The sequence below is a fragment of the Triturus cristatus genome, chromosome 5_1, assembly GCF_964204655.1.
Source record: "Triturus cristatus chromosome 5_1, aTriCri1.1, whole genome shotgun sequence".
Lineage (NCBI taxonomy): Eukaryota > Metazoa > Chordata > Amphibia > Caudata > Salamandridae > Triturus > Triturus cristatus.
This window is the reverse complement of record NC_140587.1, coordinates 217647643-217668231: the sequence shown is the minus strand read 5'-3', so window position 1 is coordinate 217668231 and position 20589 is coordinate 217647643. Positions and strand designations below refer to the sequence as shown.

At 50.3% G+C, this 20589-nt stretch overlaps 1 protein-coding gene across 3 annotated transcripts in view; it reads right to left on the bottom strand.

The window, feature by feature from the left end:
- TRAPPC9 (trafficking protein particle complex subunit 9) overlaps positions 1 to 20589 on the bottom strand; it is a 2530995-nt gene that overhangs the window by 1594500 nt on the left and 915906 nt on the right. For all 3 annotated transcript variants that reach the window (XM_085604860.1, XM_085604858.1, XM_085604859.1), the window contains exon 18: positions 482 to 606. In XM_085604860.1, coding sequence (XP_085460986.1) covers positions 482 to 606 — 125 coding nt within the window. The remainder of the gene's footprint in view (positions 1 to 481; positions 607 to 20589) is intronic.

Here is a 20589-nt window from a genome sequence, read left to right as displayed (position 1 = left end):
TGGACAATCAATTATTGAGTGTTATTTTTGTGCACCTGCAAATGGCGATTACTAGCCCACACCACCTCCCTTGAGTAAGCCTCAGACTGCTCTGCAACGCTACCCTCGGAGAGTCAGGCGCTACAATTGGGTGTTTGGTTCCCAGTGAAGGACAAATGTAGTCATGTTATTTGTGCAGGCCTCACAGATGCTGCCTCGTTTTCCAACAGCTCCACAGTGACAGCCGATGAGTACCGATACTGAATTTTGGTAGCCTTAGCGGCTCGTGTGGTTTTCAGTTTCAAGGCACTCCATCCCTCATGTCTACTGGCCTCAAGGAAGTGACAATGCATTGCTTACTGGCATGTTATGCTCTAAGCCCCAATCCAGCAAACACCCAATGCTTTGCTCAGTTTTAGGTTTATTGCAACAGTTCAGTCTGACTGTGATGCACAATCACAAGAGCTCCTGAAGCATAGGGCATGGGCACGTGCCCACTTACCTTTACGTGGCTGAAGTCCCCGCCTTTGCTACTCTCCGATGGATTGATGGGCTTACTCTCCACTTTTGGTTTGACAACCTGTCGGAAAGGACTGGAGAGTGGGAAACCGCTCACACTGATCCCATCTGTGACAAAAGTAAGGTGCAAGTTACTTCATAGCTGAACTAGAAGGTTTCTGACATCAATGCACCATGGTACATCACACTTTGTACTCCGATTACAGAGGAACAGGTTAAACTACCATTCTGTGACTTGTAGCATATTTGGGGTCAAGTGTGTAATTGTAAGTTTAGTTACAAGTTGATATGTTTGCAGGTAAATAACAATGTAGGATTCATGTTTCTGAAATACACATTTTCAAATCATTCTATATTTTTGGTATATATTTTCACTAAATATCGTTGTTTCATGCAGCGCATCTCGGTGTTGCAAAATACCTTTATTACTAAGGTCATTAAAACCAAAACGTGTGCTTATCAATAGCTTTCAATCACTTTCCAAAAATATCACTGTTCTTTAGTGAACAAGTATAACAAGCATTGGATAAGTCAAAACGTCTGCCTTTTTGTCAAGGGAAGTGTTTGATGATAATGGAGTGACTTTATGCCTTGCCACCAGCTTTCCTAGACTGAGCCAGAGGTGAACCGAAATACAATGCAAGCAAAAATTCACCACAGGAAAGTGAAACATGTAACCTTGCAAAGGTGATTAGTAGGACTACTTGATCCCAAATTGACCACAACCTAATGAGAACACAAATGTGGCAATCTAACCACCCACAAAATGGTATGGCCTTGATAGCTGCCCATGCAACCAATAGCAAAACATGGAAAACACATGAAAGCCAATGAGTGAAAAGGGCTGATGCAAACCCCACCCTCTCGCTGAACTTTTTATTGTATATTTTCAAAGAATTGATGACATGAGGTCCTTAACTAGAGCTTACGCTCTCTATAGCCAGACTTAACAATTCATTTTTTGACCCACATCTGTGCTACATATGGCCTTTCAACGAGGTTTTGCTGGATAAGGGGAACAGGAAGTGATCAAAACGTAACTGTACTAGCCCTACAGTACCTAGGGTAATTGTATCGGTTTCTTACTGCTTTTTTCATATCCAGCTGTATAACACAGAACCTCAATTTAAACATGTATGGTCAAGTGCATTAAATACAGGGTCAAATGTATTTCAATATGAAAGTCTAATTATGCGTTACCCATGAAGTCCTTCACTCCAGGGGGCCTATGTATGCTATGTAATCTTCAAATCAAAAGCATTTAATCAATAGATCAACTGTACCCACATATTGCATGCTGTGTGTGTGAATATATTTATATCCTTTTTGCATCACTAAACCATACAGGAACTATGCACAGACTGCAAACAGGAGCAGAGGACCGATGCAAATTAACTAAGCATTGCCATTCTAGTGTGTCTAAGAAATGCAGAACGTTTGCCTCACTTTCTTACGAGGTCCTTTCAACTGCCTATGTTTGCAACCTAACACTTTCTTTACCTGTTACTCAACTAATTTCTTGTGGTTTTAGTCCCTTTCAAAATTTGCAAATGTTGGAAATTTTCCCTTTCTGCAGTGTCATCCCGTTTTTTTTTTTGCCTAAGTGGTGAACCCTATTTTTGCTGGTTATAGAAGATTGTACACTTTATCCCTGCTAACCAGGGGGTAATGTTTTTTTTGCTCCTTCTTTCAACATGATGAAATTAGTATACACCCGATTGGCAAAGGTAGTCAAGGTGTACCCAGGGCCTGCTGTGGTATCCACTGTGCCATCCACTGCAGTAACAATGCAAACATGACTGTGGGCCTGCCATCAGCACCATGGCAGTGTAGTTTTTTTTTTTTTTTAAACTCTGTTTATTTAACTTAGAGAAACAGTGGTCATGTTGTATAAATCTGTACCTCGTATATTAAAATAGTATCCTTTCGTCACACGTATCAGTACATTACTTTCGTCAAGGCATGTATAGTTACAGTACATGCAATGCGTTTTACATCATACAGTGGTCATCTGGGGATGGGACAGTTGGGGGTTCACACAATCCCCCCCGATACACATTCCATTTAGTCCAAATTGCCAACCATTTTTGGGGACATCCCCGCGCGACATAGACAGTTTTCTCTCTAACCATACCAGTCCATATCCTCTTTCCATTTCTTCAGTGTAGGTGGCGCAGCGGCCCCCCAAAACTGCGCTATATTGCGCTTAGCGATCATCTGCCCAAGTGTGGCCCATATTTTCCCTTTCACATTTAAATCTGTGGGCTCCCAAATGTTCAGCAGGCATCTCTTGGCCTCAGGCAGCAAAGGCACCCCCCAAACCGTACTCATAACTTTCAGGATTTTCTGCCAATAGTCTTGAATTAATGGGCACTCCCAAAGAACATGTAGGAACGCTCCCTCCATCCCACATCTCCTCCTACATAACCCATCCATGCTTCTACCCATGTGTATTAATTGGTTACCTGAGAGATAGACTCTATGTAGAATCTTTAGTTGTACTAGTTTCAATTTTGCCGATATGGCCACTTCTTTGGGTGAGGAAAGTGCATCCTGCCATTCTTCATCATCTATTTCCAGACCATTCCGCACCCATTTCTCCCTAAGTGCCGTGAGAGGGTCAGGGGTGTGGTGAATGAGCTTTTTGTATGTGAGGGATATGCATTTGTCTGGTAAATGCCCATCAAGCAGTCTGTCCTCGAGTGGGGATGCCCCAGGCAGCTCCGTGCCTGGTGGGATGTTGGCCTGTAGAGAGTGCTGGATCTGCGCATAACGAAAATGTTCTGATGCAGCCAGTTCGTATGTTTGTTGCAGTGCAGCAAACGTTTCCACTCCATTCCGCCCCCACAGGTCCCTGATATGCAAAATACCGATGAGGTCCCATTTGTCAAACCCTTTGGTTCGCCCCAGAGTCCCCAACCGTTCCGTATCCCATAGGGGGGTGGCCAGTGTGAGCTTATTGGCCCATCCCAGAGCTTTGTTGGCCACGTGCCATATCTGTACCGCGTGTTTCGTGGGGCCTGTGAGCGTGTACCTAGTAGGTCTAGAGTAAAGTGCTCTTGTAAAGGCACCACCCAGCAGCATCCACCTGTCCATTCCGTATGCAGGGTCATCCCCATTTCCGTATTGGCATTGGTTAATTGCAGCCAGCTGCGCTGCCCAATAGTACTTCCTAATGTCTGGCAGGGCAATACCCCCATCGTACCACCCTAACGTGAGCCTACCGAGTGCTATTCGAGGTCTGCCATCCCACAGTAAGTCTCTCTGCAGGGACTCGACCTCCTTAAAGAACGCCTGAGGTACCATGTCTGGGTAATTTTGGAGGGCATATAGGAATCTAGGCAGTGCCATCATTTTAAACAGTGCCGCTCTCCCGAGCAGGGACAGGGGCAACTTCCTCCAGACATCTACATCCCTTCGGAGCCTCTGCAATGGAGGCACCAGGTTTCGTTCATATCGCTTCCTGGCATCAGTGGTTATAAATATACCAAGATACCGAAAGCCGTCTACCGCTACCTGAATCTTGCAGTCTCTAGGAAGGGAGGGAGCGGTTCCGTGGAGCATGTAGATCGTCGACTTGCTCCAGTTAATTCGGAAACCTGAATTTCGTCCGAAACTGGCAAAAATATCTAGCACCACTCTCAATGAACGTGCAGGGGAGGAAAGATAGAGTAGGATATCGTCAGCGTATAGCAAGATTCTATCCTCCCAACCCTCGGTCCAACGAAGTCCGCGGATGGAGACATCTCTTCGTATCCAGGCCGCGAGCGGTTCAAGGGAGAGAGCGAACAGCAGCGGTGATAGAGGGCAACCCTGCCTGGTTCCTCTACCCAGTGCGAACACCTCTGACATCTTATTGTTGACCGATACTTGTGCTAGTGGTTCGGCGTATAAAAGGCGTACCCACCCTATAAATTTGGGCCCAAAACCCATCTTTTTGAGCACCGCAAAGAGGTATGCCCATTCAAGGGTGACGAACGCCATGGTTGCGTCCAGCGAGACCACCATTGCATCCTCCTGGATTCTGGGGCAACGCCCCAGCACTCCATGAAGGCGCCGGAGGTTGAGGGCCGTGTTGCGATGGGGTATGAAGCCTGATTGGTCAGGGTACACTAGCTTAGTTATAATAGGCCGGAGTCTGTTGGCTAATAATTTGGCCAGTATTTTAGGTTCTGCGTTAAGGAGGGATATTGGTCTGTACGATGCACATTCATCCCTCGATTTCCCTGGTTTGGGAATTGCGACAAGTGTGGCTATGCGTTGATCCCTCGGCAATTTACCTGTTTTCTTACTGTCGTAATACATGGCCTTCAAATGTGGCACTATCTTATCTGGCTTGAGCTTGTATAGCTCAATTGGAAGGCCGTTGGGCCCTAGCGCCTTGCCCACCTTAAGATCACCTATTGCTTTGATTATTTCATCCGATGTGAGATCGTCCTCCATCTGTTCTCGGTCTTGGTCAGTGAGGGTATGCAGCTTGATGTCTGCCAAGAATTCGGAAGAGTCGTCCTCCGTGAACTCAGAGTTTTTCCGGTACACCTTCTCGAAGTGAAAAGCAAGTTCTCTTGTTACGTCGTGCGGTTCAGTAAGTACGACCCCAGAGGCACTTTTAAGTTCAGGCACCACTCTTTGCTCCCTTTCTTTCTTATCCAACCAGGCTATCAGCTTGCCCGCTTTGTCACCCTGGTCATATATACGTCCATCTCTGTCGCGTGCCAGGGTTTTAGCAGCATCTGTAGCAATGGCTTTATATTCCGCTGCTCTTATTTGTAATTGATGGGAGATGTCATCGTCAGGGTCCTGTCCCATTCTCTCCTCCAGCTGAGCGCTTTCGCGCTCGATATCGGTCAACTGCTTTTCTTTATCCTTACGTCTACCCGCCACTACTGAGATAGCCTGTCCTCTAAGAACCGTCTTGAACGCCTCCCACAAAGTGGTGGGGGACTCTACCGTGCCCTCGTTGTCAACAAAGTATTGGTCAATTACCTTCACCAGTAACGCTCTGGTCTCTGGACCTTTCAGGTACCAGGGGTTTATCGGCGCTATGCATCCGACTTTTTTGTCCCCCATTGTCAGGTGAACCCATATTGGTGAGTGGTCAGAGATACCTCTAGGCAGGTGCTTCACATCCGTGGTGGTCAGGTCTGTCTGTACGGGGGAGAGGATGTAGTCGATTCTGGAGAGGGTACGGTGCGCCCCTGACAAGAACGTATACCCTCTACTAGTGGGATGTCGTTTCCTCCAGAGGTCGACAAAACCAAAGGCTTCAAGGAAGTGGGGGAGCCATTGCTGCCCTGGTCCTATAGCCCGTGGTGGATGCCTATCCCTTTCTCCTGATACAACGGAATTAAAATCTCCCCCAATCACGAGGTGTCCCACAGGTAATCCGAGTAAAAAGGCGCCAAGGTCCTTATAGGATTGAGCTTGTAGACCAGGAGGGATGTATGCCACCACTAGTATGAGCGTGCGGCCTTCCCACCGTCCTGCGACCGCAACGAAGCACCCCAGCGGATCCGCCCATGTTCGCTGAACAGCGAAGGGGAAAGTGTGGCGCACCAGGATCCCCACTCCTCTGGACCCCGTCATGAACCCCGCATGCGTCACCATTTTATAGCCCCATCTGTTGAGCGCTCTACATGTGTTTCCAATTAAGTGTGTTTCTTGTAGCAATGCAGCATCAGGGGAGTGTCGTTTGAGGTGTTGCAACACAATACTTCTTTTTATTTTGTCCCCCAACCCGTTGACGTTCCAACTTATAAGTTTAAGACTTTTATCCCACTGCATGTTTGATGTGGAGACACTTATTAAGGAGACATTCATGTACCCTGTTGCCCGACATTGTGACTGATACTTTACATTTGTTTGACCAACAAGAACGCCCCCCATCTCCCGCCCCCCCCACAACCAACAACCCACAAATTATAAACCACAAAAATACTAACTCCAGTGTCCCCTTGCCCCTCCCTGCTACCCTGCCACGTAGGTTCAAAACTACCCACATCCCCAACCAGCAGAGTGCCTATCGCCCCAGTAAGTGAACAACTGTGCCTTGGGGAAGTGGGCAGTAGCCGACCCCGGGCGCACGGGCTCCCCCCCGTAATGAACTGGAATGGTTGCCAGAAACGGGAACAAGAGCTGCTGCCCTGCACCCATACAGTAGCAGTCACCTTACTGAGTGGTGCGTCCCAATAATTGCTATGTGTCACTGGCCCCGGCCGTGGACAGGTACCTCCCCAGTTTTTCAAAGAAACAATTTCAGGTTGTACTACCACTACTTGTAACCGCAGACCCACCCCTTGTTGCCCTTGAGTGTATCATCCCTCCAATTGTACATTACGGTTTTTGGCAGTCTTCTCCAGACGGGAACATAACAGTCCTATTTTTCTAAGTCTTGTTTTGTTGGTGCTCGGCCCGGGCTGTTGGACCGCGATCTCCAAGTGCGGGCAGCGCGTAGTCCATGATCAACAAGGTCTCCCGGTATGACTTCCTCTCGATTATCGGGCTCTGTCCTTCTCGCGGTGACCCTGGAGTGCTGTCTCTGGTCTGATTTCCCTTCCAGCCATTCCTGCACCTCCTGAGGGCTGGTGAAAAAGAGTGATTTCCCATCCGCAAGAATTTTAAGCTTCGCCGGGAAGAACATCATGTATTTAATCCCGCGTTGCCTCAGGGTTGCTTTCACCCCTTCGAATGACCGCCGCTCTTGTTGAACCTTTAGAGTGAAGTCCGGGAAAAACCGGATAGTTGCGTTCTAGTATTGCACGTCTCCTTGGATCCTCGCAGTCTGCAGGATGGCATCCCGGTCTCTATAATTCTGGATTTTGGCAATGATCATTCTGGGAGCCGCCTCCGGTTTTGGTTTCGGGATCGGTGCCCTGTGTGCCCTTTTCACCGTGGAGAGCGAGGAGAGTCTTTTAGGCTTGAGGTGGTTTAATATGAGGTCCTCCAGGAAGAGATCAACACTCGGCCCCTCCAGTCCCTCCGGAACCCCCACCACTCTAATGTTACTGCGGCGGGCCCTCCCTTCTTGGTCCTCAAGCTTCACTGCCATTTGACGATGTTGATGAGTCAAGATGTTTATTCTCTCCTCCAGCCGCTTCGTAGTTGTCTGGAGGTCCGTGACATTGGATTCGGTTTCTTTGACCCGCTCTGTTGTTTTCTGCATGTCGGCCCTCATAAGGTTCATTTCAATTGACATCTTGTCCATTTTCGTTTCGAGGGTGGTTCCCAGCCCCTTAATGGCCGCCATGATGGACTGCAACGACGGCTCGGTCTCCCCCTGTCGATCTTCCTGCCCATCGTCAGACAGCGGGGTCGATTTAGGAACGGCGTATTTGTCCAGCTTGTTGGATTGGACCGTGGCGCCAGTTTTAGGCCTCATGATTGTAGTATGGCAGCTGCCTGTTTGCCTCCCACGGCCCGGCCACACCCGTGTCTTCTCGCAGGCCCCGCCGATAGTAGTCTCACCTCAGTCCGACTACCAGGTTTTGCTCCGGCATCCACTTACCCAGGCGTGTTTTAATCGATTTGAGTCGCTGCCCAGTGTTTGCTTTTTCCATTAATGATCACCAGATGAGTGGCAGTCCTTCCTCTCCCATGCACACCTGCTCCCCTCCTTATGAGCACCAGGCCTCCTCACCCGCAGCGCGCCCGCTGCCAGATCTGTCCGTTGGATTAGAAGTACCCCTCTGGGGGAGCAGTCTCAGCAGCTTCAGCACAGAGCCGAGAGGCGCGCCACCCGCGCCGCCCACGGATTGAGCAGCTCGCGTCACAGCAGGGCCCAACTCCCTTCGTTACGCTGCTTGTCGTCTGAGCATCAGGGCGGGCCTCTGGCAGCTTGCACAAGCCCGTGTTGTAACTCCACCACTTTACAGTTTGTCCAACTGTCCCAGTTTTCCCTTTAGTGAGCCGTAGTAGGTCCTCCCAACCGGATCAGGGCGAAAGCATGCCTCCAGGACCCCGTCTCGGTCCAACCGCCGCAGTGGGCGCCACGCGCCGCCGCCGATGCCGCCCACAGTACTCAAAAGCACCTCCCTCATGTATAACGAGCACCGCTGCCTCCCCACGCGGGCCGCCTCACCGCAATGCACTGAGCGCGAGGTCCGTTCCACCTTCAAGCCCGGCCAGTCTCCCCCTCTCCCCGCGGCCTGCTTAGCCAGTGGGGTCCTCCGGATCAGCGTCGTCCCGCTCTCCGCTGTCCTGTAAGTCAGGATTCCCTTTTGCGAGCCGTAGTCAGATCCTCCCGACCGGTCCGGGGCGAGCACACGCCTCCCAGGACCCCGTCTCGGTCCAACTGCCTCAGTAAGCGCCAAGCGCTGCCTCCGACGCTCCCCACAGCACTCAAAGGCGCCTCTCTGCGATATAATGGCCACCGCTGCCTCCCCTCGCAGGCCTCCTCACCGCCAGGCACTGTGCGCAAGGTCCGCTCCACCTTCAGGCCCGGCCAGTCTCACACTCACTTAATGGTCTGTTTAGCCAGCGGGATCCTCCGGGTCGGCGCCGATCAGTTCTCCGCTGCCCCGTAAGTTAGGATATCGCCTCTGGCAGAGCCCGTATGCCCCGGCGCTCCTCGCCCCCTCGCTCGTCCGCCAGCAGGGCAATGCGCATATCTCGTGCTCACACGGCTGTATCCGGATCTCGCCCACTCATAGGCGCTGCCGGCCCCACACTGCACCGGCTCCCGTAGGCTCCCTGCCCGGAGCCAACAGCTGTGTAAGGGATTATCTGGTTACTCGCTGCTTCCGACGTTGATTTTTCCACTCCGCTCCCATTCGGCCGGATTTTAGGCGGATGTAACGGGGGTTTAGAGCCCTAGCTCCGGCGGAGCTCCGCTGTTAGGCGGCCATGTCTGTCGGCGCCAAGCCACGCCCCCCGGCAGTGTAGGTTTTAACTAAAAATTGCACTAGTTATAATAACCCTTTTTTGGTAGGCCTAAAACACTCCTTTTCAAATATCTATAAGTCACCCTTAAGTAAGCCTTACTGCCCATTAAGGCAGGGTTCATGGTATTTAAAAGTAGGGCATGTAAATGTTAATGTTAAACATGTCCTTACAGTGACTATTATGACTGTAGCTGGGTAGGCTGTTCCACAGGAAAGCACTGGGATACACTATTAAGTTTAATAAAAGCTATCTTCATGAAACAGCTAAAAATGTCATTTTTGGACATATTGAAATATTTACTACAAGTTCAATTCACTAGTGAAGTTGGATGTGTTAAAGATGTTGAAAACAGGACTTTTAGGAAGTCACTTTTGCCCTGCCTGAAGTCCCTGGGAGCTAAATCAGAATTTTGCTTCCGCCAGTCAGTAATTAGCATTTCAATAGGCATGCTAAAGGTGTGGACTTTCTCTCAGGACAGGGACAAAAAGGCCTTGAGTGTGAGGAGGTGTTGTTCTGCCATTGGCAGGATGGCCTGTAGGCTGGGCCCAAGGACTTGATTAACTTTAATGAGGCCTACTCTGTCATAAACAAAAGTGGCTACCACCCAGGCCTGCACCATTCGTTTGTCCCTCCAGCCAACCGGACTCTTCACAGTGGGCCTCTTGTTGACATTACAGTGTTAGATCCTTGTGGAGTGTCAAGACCTGCTTGACAGGTCTGCTTGGGTTCTCATATGATATTCGGGGAGCACTTCAAAGGAAGGTAACAGAATGCCAAAGCATTTTGAATGTATCCACGGTCTGGTTGCTGAAAACTCACCTTTGTCCTACTAGATATCTGTCCCCAAGTTTGTTGGGAGTGGAGGGTGGTACAGAGACTGTCTAAAACTGGATTTTAGTGTTAGATGTGGGCTTACACTAGAAATACCTTAGTATACTCTCCACACATGCCAATCACCATCGAGATTAAGTTTAGTGTGGCTGAAGACTTCATCCATCTTGAAAATGTCCAAAGTTGTTAGGGTTAGCCCTGGTAACCTTTACCCCATTGATTAGAGTGTCCCCAGGGGTCATTCCCACTCCCTAGCTGGTGTCAGGCATAAATGTGGCATCTGCAGGCACCCATTTCAGAACACTCCTAGACCTGTGGAAGATCAGAAGAGAACTGAAATTGTTGTCTGCAACCTGAGGAGAGCTCTGGATGACTGGACCTTCTCTTTCTCTGGCATCCAGGACAAAGCAGCGGACTCCAAGGGTTATATGGTTGACCTCCTGTTAAAGCTAGAGAGACACAACAAGCTACAAGAGGCATTTTCGTGCAACCACCCAGCTGATCAGAGGCAACTGGACCTGGACTGAACCCTCCTGTTGGGCCTCTGCTTGCCACCATGTGAGTCTCTCGAAGTACCTCCTCTGAGGTCTTGGAGGGCTTGTAGAAGTGCACTACTGTGGTGGATTGGGACTTAAAAGACTAAAGTCAGAAGCTAAAATCTTTAACAAGGACAAACCTGGTTAGTGTATCCAGCCAGTGCTCCATCGTAGTCAGCATCAAATTGCGCCTAGGTCCTGTTCTACCATGACCATGGACTATAATGACACTTTGAGCTTCTGGGCCAGTCAATTACTTTGTCAATATGCACAGAGGTCCGTCTGAATGTTTGATTTTTACACAGAAGTCTGTGAGTACTGAAGCTTAGAAAAAAGACCCCTAGACATCACATGGTGTTGAACAAAGGGTACAGTCAAGCAAACATTTTCACACTAGATATTTTTCTTTCCCTAGTGCATTTAAATCCATGGCTAAGTCAACAACGAGGCGTCATTGCTACAGAGACTGAAGACTAAATTTGCCTTTATCATGATTTCAGCTGATGTTCTGAGTAAAACTGAAAATCCGGCTTTAGAATAAGTCCCTCTTAAAGAAAAGTCAAACAGGTCTGCTGAGTGTGTAGACTGATACGAACACTAATCAGAGTGGAGTACAGGGCTTAATTTGAGCCGGTGGTTTCTGGTGCCCAGCATCAGCACTTAATTGTCAACATCGCACTTATGACAGTCTGCCACATGGTGGCGCTGCTCATCTAATTTACAGATGAGCAGAAGAACAGTTGTTTATGAATACAATATACATTAAAAATGACTAACACCTTTGTCCCCAGCAATTTCTTTTGCTTTGTGGACCTGGAATAATCTAAACTGTGGCACTTGCAGGCGAGATAGCTGGTTAGTAGTTGTTTTGGCAGCGATGACAGGGGTGATGGGTGGTGCAAGATACAGTGGTCTCCTGGTCAGGGACCTGGCACTTATTATTTTACAAATGAAGCACTGTGGGTTAGCATGTTGTCATTGGTGCCTTGTCAAGGATGCACTATGGTGCAGGCAGTTACAGTACAGAGCCCTTCACACAGTTCATACTGCGAACAGAATAACCTCAAGATAACAGCCAGCAAGAACTTCTTTCCTGAATTTGAGAAAGACAAAGCCGTTTCAGGTGTTAAAGGGTGTATTTTGAGGGCACACGCTTCAAATTGCCAGTTTAGTTCTAAAAAAAAAAATGCCCTCTGTAGAAGAGCATTTCCACTTCCACAGCAACTGAGACAGTTTTACAAAAATAACTCAAGGGTGGCCCAAGTACCTTTGATGGATTCTGCACTGCCTTTAATGACCTCTGCCCCTGAAAGTGCAGACAAGGAACATTACAAGAAGACAGTGTTCCACCGCAAGGCTTCAGTGGGAGTTTTTTTTTGCTGGTCTTCTCATTAGAGACAGAGAAGAGGAGTCTCGTGGCTTTGAGCTCACACACTGCCCGAATTACAGATCTGCATGCCAGAGACACCTTGCCATGACTATGCAAGAGAATCGCGGCACCCTCAGACACGACCCCTGACCTTTCAGCCAATTATTTCGCTTCTGATGCTCGGAGTGCTGACACGAGGTCATGTTGCAAAGCTGGGTCTCTTGCAGGTGAGTGACTGGCCCTCATTAGCAGGGCCTGCTGATGAACTCAAGAGTAAGAAGGCAACTGCAAGAAAGTTAAAATACATTTTATAACTAAGGATTCGAAAATGTAACATCATTCGAACCTTAGATCTATCAGGAAATCAAAAGCGAAGTCTTTCGTGGTCTTCAGGCTGCTGACACGCTGCTGCAGTGCTTGGTTACATACTGCAGGCTCAGCTTGGCTACAGGGCTAACGCGGTGACACAAAGACAACGAGAGGCCTTGTTTCAGTGGTCACTGCTCGACAGCTTCCACCCTGGCATCTGTTATGAACGTGAGACCACAGGTATGAAAGCACAACCCGCCAAACGGGGCAGCACGACCATTCTGGGGCAGTGGGCCTGCCTACTTTTTGAGCTGCCCACTGTCTACCTTACAACAGATCATTACCAAAGATAGGCAGCGCCAGGCTTTCCTGTACTAGACGGGGGTCGCCACGTGTGAATCTGCACAGGATCCTTCAAATGGGGTAACATGACGTTTGTATGGGGGACAAAACATGCTATTTTTAACACCTATTACACTGTCCCTATTATGCAATAAGAGCTGCAGTTTTCTAAACCAATCAGATCGCTCATAGCTGAGTGGGTTAATGCATCTGCTTCAGAAATCTGCGTGAATTGGGTACTTCTCAGGGGTTGTATGATAAAGGCACAATTGGATAAACCGCGCATTCCTCTACTACACAACCTAAACCACGAATGTGTCTTAACCACGTATTCCTTTACCACACATGCCTTTACCAAGTAATTTAATGGTAAAGACATGAATGGTAAAATGGTATGCATGGCTAAGGTTGCGACCCCCCCTCACCCCGCCCTAAGCTACAATCCCCCCCCCCCCACCCTGAGGTCCAAATACCCCTACCCCCTCCCAACCCCCACGCTGTCCTTAACCCATAAATACTAATTCGACCCCCTCAAACCCTCTTGCAATGTCCCTAAAACTTGCCCAACCCCTACCACTGCCCTTAGGCAAACTCCTATTTTAAAAAACTACCCGACCCCTCAAGCCCTAAACACTTCTCTGCCCTCTCCTAAGCCCTAAAAACTACCCTGATTACCCATTCCCCTCCCCGTGCCCTGAGGCCCAAAACCCTGTCCCTTAACCTGACCGAGCCCTAAAAACTTAACCACCCTTCCCTAAGCCCTAAAAACGACCCCAACTACCCATTCCCCTCCCTTGAGGCCTAATACCCTAACCCTTAATTAAAAAAACTAACCCGATACTTCCCCAGCCTTGAAATCTACCCCTGACCCCCCAGCCCTAAAAATGACCTAGCCCCAAATCCCCCAGATCAGAAAACTACCCCCGATCCCCAGCCCAGAAACCTACCCCCGAACGACCCCCAGCCCAGAAAGCTACAATGACCCCCACCCCTAGCCCAGAAAACTACCCCTGACTCCACCGCTAGCCCTGAAAACTACCCCTGACTCCCAGCCCAGAAAACTACCCCGACTCACCCCAGCCTAGGAAACTACACCTGACCCCCCCAGCCAAGAGAACTACCCCGACCCCCAGCCCAGAGAACTACAGCCCAGCCCTACTTACCTCACCGCGGATCTCTTACAGCGAGGTCTTCCTGCTTCCGTCCCCAGCAGCTAGACCGTGCATTGCCTTAACCACACATATGCATTTTAAGGCGTATGCGTGGTTAAGGCAAGTGTGGTTTAGCTTGCGGAGTTGGAACACGCGTGGTTAAGACCGTGGTGTTCTGACTGTTTCCCCTTCTCAGGTACAAATGACAGCTAAACTAACTCAGCCTTTCATCCTTCAATGAATTTTATAAAATGCAAAACGTCCTCAAAACTACAGAGCTGGTTCCTCGTTCCACAGTCCATGGTTTACACTTGGAGAGTTCCCACCACTCCTGATTCAGATCTGCAGCACAAATATGGCCCTCAGGAGTCCTCCATCACGGTCAACAGCTTCTTATGTACTCAGTACTATCTGAACCACCCAGCCACAAGACGAAACTTCCAGAGGGACAGTCTGGAGAAATGTCACGCTGCGACTAGTCCTGTGGTTCTCTTCTGGTCAAGGAGCAGCTTTCTCTGTCCTTTCATTGGGGGAAATTTCACAGCAGCCAACAGACTTAACTGGGAGAACCCCAGAGTCTTAAGCCCTGTGGGTGAGCACAAGGGCAGGCTATGAGCCCTGGAGAAAAAGCAGAAGCAGAAGCTCCCAAGGGAGAGCTGGAGACAGTTTTGTCCACTCCCCAGGGAGGAAGGAATTTTCATTGCATGAGAAGGTAGTGAAGTGCAGTCTCCTTTTCGTTCCCACACGTTCTAGTGTTCTGCCTATGTTTTCACCCCACACCATACACCCACCCATCACAGGCGTCACAGGTCAGGTGACCCTGCAAATAAAAGGGCCCGGGCGCGTCACCTGCAAATAAAAGGGGCCGGGCGCATGTGCCCCGGGCCAGTTCCAGTACTAAATGCTAGGTGTCTCTGTGGTTCATTCCGTAGAATGTGGGCCTGGGGCCCAACATACCACAACGGCGACGAGACGGGTCTGACCCCAAGTGTTTGCGGAGAGGAGACCCTAACGTTCCTCAAATAAAACGATTAGCCGGTTTCTACCCTACCCCACACGTTGTGCTATCGGCGACATCAGTTGTGGAGTAAGGGGCGGACAGCTCTGCCAGAGCACCGCCGTTTTAGCCTGCCCGGAGGAGGGGATCGGGCCTCAGCTGCTGCCGCAGCCTACACAGTGGAAGCGGGCACTTCACCTCAAATAGAAGGTTATTCCTGCCTCCCCCCACAACGACTGCCCGCCTGCTGACGATTTGGGTGAAGAAGGCAGTGCAGAGAAGAGAACGTGGCAAGAAGCAACACCATTGACAGAAAGTATGTGTTTTGCCCCTCAGGTATGACCAGGCACCAACTACATCATGCCTACGTTGATGAGGCATCTGTAAGTGGCCCTCGCCTGTCACCAGCTTGCCCCGGCCTCTCAGCGAGGCAGCAACAAAAGGTGGCATGGTCATGCCCCAACGTCTGCACAGGGCAAATGAAGGTGGCACCCGGCTAGCAAAGGCGGGCGAAGAATAAGCCTGCACTATAAGTGTCTGTGGCGGCCCGGCCAGTGTCTAGGCAAACAGAAGACAAGCTGCCCGCCTGCAGTGTGCACAGGAGTGAGAAGGCTGCCAACCACCAGCTTGTTGCGCACTCTGCCAGTGAGGACCCTGCACCGGCATGTTCATCCAAGGCCACCAGCTGGAGGTGCGACTGCCCAATAACGTAATGGGACAGCATCCCGGGCACATGACGGAACGAGGAGAGGCCTGCGTGTTAGTGCGATGCCACTAGCTGCATGAAGTGCGTAGTGCCCGTTTCGCCAACCCCTTCAGTGACGAAATAAGCAGCACTACTTACCGGGGATGAGTGGTGGAACGAGACCGCAAAGAGAATTGAGCAAGGATCCAGGCAATGCCGGTGCTGCAAACGGGCCTCACTGTCATCTCAACCCCAGCATAGTCCCCAGCGTCCACCGCGGCCTGTGGAGAGAAGGCCTTCAGTGCCACCTGGTGGCCGCATGGCTACAGCGCGTCCCCACCGAGGAAATCCCTGCAAAGGCGGCAGCCCTGTCCAGGAGGGATTTGCAAGAGGACTGCCAGCAGCAGCTCTGCAAAAAACGGAAAAAGACGGGGTCCAAGCATAAGAGCACCACACTGAGGGCATTGCCCTGCAACGAGTTTTGACCCACCTGAGTGCCCACACAGGCAGATGCTGCCCTTTGTTTGCCCCCGCAGCACCTACACAGGGTGTCTCTCCCTACCCCGGCACCCTCCGTTCCCACGTGGCCCGCTGTAATCAAGAGCAGCTGCAGGGACCACTCTTTAATCAAACACAGCACCACCTTGCGGCCACACGCATTCCTGCTTCCTTTTGTGAGGCTGCACCAGCAGGAAATAACTGTCCCAGCATCCTCTCGCAGAGGCAAAAGGACCCTATGGCATCAGGAGAGCTTCCCTAGCATGCAAGTGGTGGCAGTAGCACCACCTACTGGTGAAGGATCGCACTGCGCCAAGGCCCCAACGTCAATCAAGCAAACTGCTGTGATCTGCATCTACAACTGGGAAAGAGTAAGCCAATAGCCTGCCACCCCCCTGACCTAACAAACTCACAAGGAGAAAGACTGCCGGAGGCTGCACCAGACTTGACAACCGTCAAGCAGAAAAGAAAAGCAAACCCAGAGAAGACAAGCAAGCCCCACTTGGAAGTACATGGAGAGCGTGCACAAAGCGTGCAACTCCCAGTGGCTTGGGCGCCACCGCAAACTAGAAGAGTGCACCACCTACCCTCAGGGGTGAACAGACATCACCGCAAGCTACAGTTCGGGCACACTTAGTGCCAAGAAAAGGCACCTTGAATGGAGAAGGGAGAGCAAAAAGCACAAGATGCACCGGTTCAGGCACCCAGAAGTTTGACCGCATGGGCAGGCGCCCAGGATAGTGAGACCGCTTCACTGTGGAGAAGTAATGCTGAAGGCAACAGGGAGATCGTCTACATCCCTACCACACCAGCAAAGCCCCGCAGAGTGCCATGGACAGCACAGCGTGTCCTCCCTCACACTGCCTCAAGACAGAGTTGCCAGTAGACTCAGAGGGGCAAGAGGAGAGTCGCACACTCCACGTAGCAAGCTGCAGCCGCAACATGTGCTTAAACAACATGCGACACGCGGCCGGACACCACGTCGCACCACAAGCAAGGAGCAGGTCACTCGAAGTGACTGAGCCCACCAAGCATGCCCGAACGGAGGCAGGAAAAGGCGTCATGACGGTGCAGGCTTGAGGCACCAGCACTATGCCCTCGAGCGAAGAAGGTGACCCTCCATCCAGATCGTGGAGCACCAAAAAGGTCCCTGAGACGGGAATGAAGAACTGCAAGAGGTCCACAAAGAGAAGAAGCATGGCCTATTGACAGGACAGACCTGCCACAGGTCCGCAGCAAGTAAAGACAGTCCTAGGAACTGGACACAACCAGCCAGATTGTCATGTTACGTCCCCAGTCGCAATCTCAGATCCAGCTCCGAAGCCCTTCTGTGCGTGCCCCGAATTCGCCAAACTCGCAAAGGGGGAAAGGCCTTGCCCCAGGTTACTGGAATAAATTACCTATAACCCTCCGTGAGACTCCTACATGTCGCAAATTCAGGAAATTACTAAAAGCTTACCTATACTAACCTTTCCTGGTTTGCTCCCCTGCCAGGATCCGCAACAGCGCCGAGATGCCCCCGGGTGAGACATGCGCTATAGCAAATAATATTAACATAAAATAGCATGTGGCGCAAACATGAGACATGTGGCTGGATGCCTCATCCGAGTGAGGAACCTGGTGGGAAGGAGGAGAATAGAGTAGCTGGACGCCACTTAGCAAAGGAGAAGAGCGTGGCGGGACGCCACTCCGCGAAGGAGGAAAAGAGAGTGGCACAACGCCACAGGGCAAACAACCACCACAGGCGCACTAGATGGAAAAGGAGAAGAGCGACAGGACAGAGGACTCGTGCCAGCACTGGAGAAGGTGTTCATCAGCACAAGCCAGCCACCGGGGTGCAGGAACATCACTGGAGACAGCTTTGTGAGAGCACCAACTGTAAGCTGCAAGCAAGCGCGATCTGTGTCCAGGCCCCACGCTTCACAGTGCGACCGTCCACTCACCTGTCACCAGCTGCTTGGCATCGATGGCACCACATCTAGCAAGTGAATCTGCCAGAAGACAACTGTAAGTGGCCAAGAAGTCTCTCCATGAGGTCACCTAAAGCAAGAGATCGCCGCCTGTTGCCCAACTGAAAGAAACTTTTTGTATTCATCATTCAGGTGCATCATAGCCACCCAAGAACATCTAAGGAGTATCACACCACCAGAGTGGATACTAATAATCAAGACATCAGGAGTTCAACCAGGCAAGCCACCCAGGAATGTTCTGTGTGCCCCCGTAAACCTGAAGCATGCCGAAGAGGATAGCCGACCATTAGACTAACAACCCTTGGGGTTACACGAGGCTTGGCCGTGGCCCTGTTGGGAGTTCTGCAGCAACCCCTCAGCGTGGCCTACGAAAGGCCCGCACAGCCCACGCGGTCACGTGACAATCCAGGAGCAAGGGCCTCAACGGAGTTCCTGTGAGAGGGGAATCCAAATCGAAGAGATGCATCAGTAGCAGCTGTTCCACGGCAGGCACCGGGAAGCATGGAGGTTGCAGATGGACACTGGTCACCCAAAGACCATCTGAGGAAGGCATAGAACCTGGGTCCTGACAGCGAGAGCACACAGACTAAGACACCACCCTCTGCGGCTACATGAGCAATTTGGCTGTGGTCCTGTTGGCAGTTCCTCAGCGACGCCTTTGCATGACCTACACGAGGCCCACACAGTCCACATGGTCACATGGCAGCCTGGCAGGAAGGCCCTTCAGGAGACTCCTGTGAGAGGGGAGTCCAGGCAGGAGAGGCAAGTCTGAAGCTGCTTGGCTATCGGTAACTGGAAGGCATCATCGCCTCCAAGGAAAGCCCTCATCCACCAAGGTCATGCTCCATATTTGCAGGTTGGCTGTCCACCAGACAACAAAACAAGACCTACCCCGGAAAAAGGTTCTAATTAAAATTTGTATATATTCTAGGTACCCAATATCTGTAGTGCCTATCTCGCTGTCACTCTCTGGTGTTTCTACCACTAAAATGAAAAGATTGCTGTTAAGCACCGCCTGAGTATATATTCACAGGGTGTGACAACAGCAACACGACCCTAGGTGTCAAAGTGTTTCCCTACACTGTGGTGCTGTAAAAACCTGCTGGTGATCAGGCCAAAACCAATAAAGGTGTGATAGGACGGCAGTGCCTCACGGAAGCAGCCCCTCCGAGGTTTATGTAGACAGGTACTCGCCTACTACCTCCTGTTGTCATCATCGGTCACTGCCGCCCAAACAGAAACAGAAAAGGAGGAAAATGATAAAGAGTGCTGAAGCCCTCGTGCCAGTCCTAATGACTGGTGTCTACAGGGCAAACTATATAGTGGGATGTGTCTGATAATCTAAAGAAAAAGAGGAAGTGTCGACCCAACAGCTGGGGAACTGAGTCTGATCAGGACTCGAGTCACTCCAATTAAAACCGAGCAGCACTACACTGCATATGTGGAACTTTATTCTAAGCTGTGTCGCTGCTCATTAAAACCGACATGTTTCGTTGCCCAGTTCAATTTACCGGCAACTTCATCAGGGCTTGGGTCGACTGGTCTCTCTGCGACGCTAGTACAGACCAGCGATTACTTTTAGTCAGCACCTGGGGGAAACACAATTAAAAACACACATACTCAGTATCTCACCCATCCGGTCAAGACCAGTCCATCCGAGCATCTGCTCGTCATCCAAATTACCAGCTTCACACCTGACATGTATATTTACCGTCAAAGTGGCTGTCTTCCAGCATACCTGCACCTTCAGTGTGTAAGTATCTGTGATGTCTTAAAAAAACCCTTTGGCTGTTTCTTCAAAGGCTGCAGAACTGCGTTTCTATAAGTGCACACAAAAAATGTAACAGTTAATGAAATGGCATAGTGTATACACTGTTCAGTCCCCTCTGCTCGAGTATCGTGTGTCAACTCCTTCGCGAATGACTACAATGAAGTGTAAGCAGAGCCCTGCAATGATGCCTGTGTTCGAAAATCACCCTGGATTGCATTATTGCTGCTGTCTATTTTCATGAATGGTCAAGTGTCAAATGGTATTTTAAACACTGCGCTGCGGGACGCTGTTGCCGCGGCTGCCTAAAGTTTGAAAACCATTGGCTACCCTGATGTTACGCGGCAATTCAGCAGGCGCTTGTCATGCGCCGGCACTGTGCTGAGAAAACTGCCCTCGTCGGCCTGTGTGAGAGCAGTCACACTGCTCTGCTCGCTACAACGGGTCTTACCTCGTCAGCCTGTACGTCGGGAATTGACTCGTCCTCGATCACTAGGGAGAAGCCTGCTTCCTGTTTAAGTGCGTCATGCGCGCGGCAACCGCGCATGTGCACTAGTTTACTGAGGGGATTGGCGGCCATGTTGTGTAAACCGCCGCTATTGGTTGCACTGTGCCTAATGTCTCCCTGATTATTTTAAAAGGGCATGATATGGTGTGCCAACAACCTCCCTGGTTGATAAATATGTAGTCTACACATTCCATTAAGGAAATACGAAAAATCAATGTATTTAAATATTTAAACTGGTATAATCCTT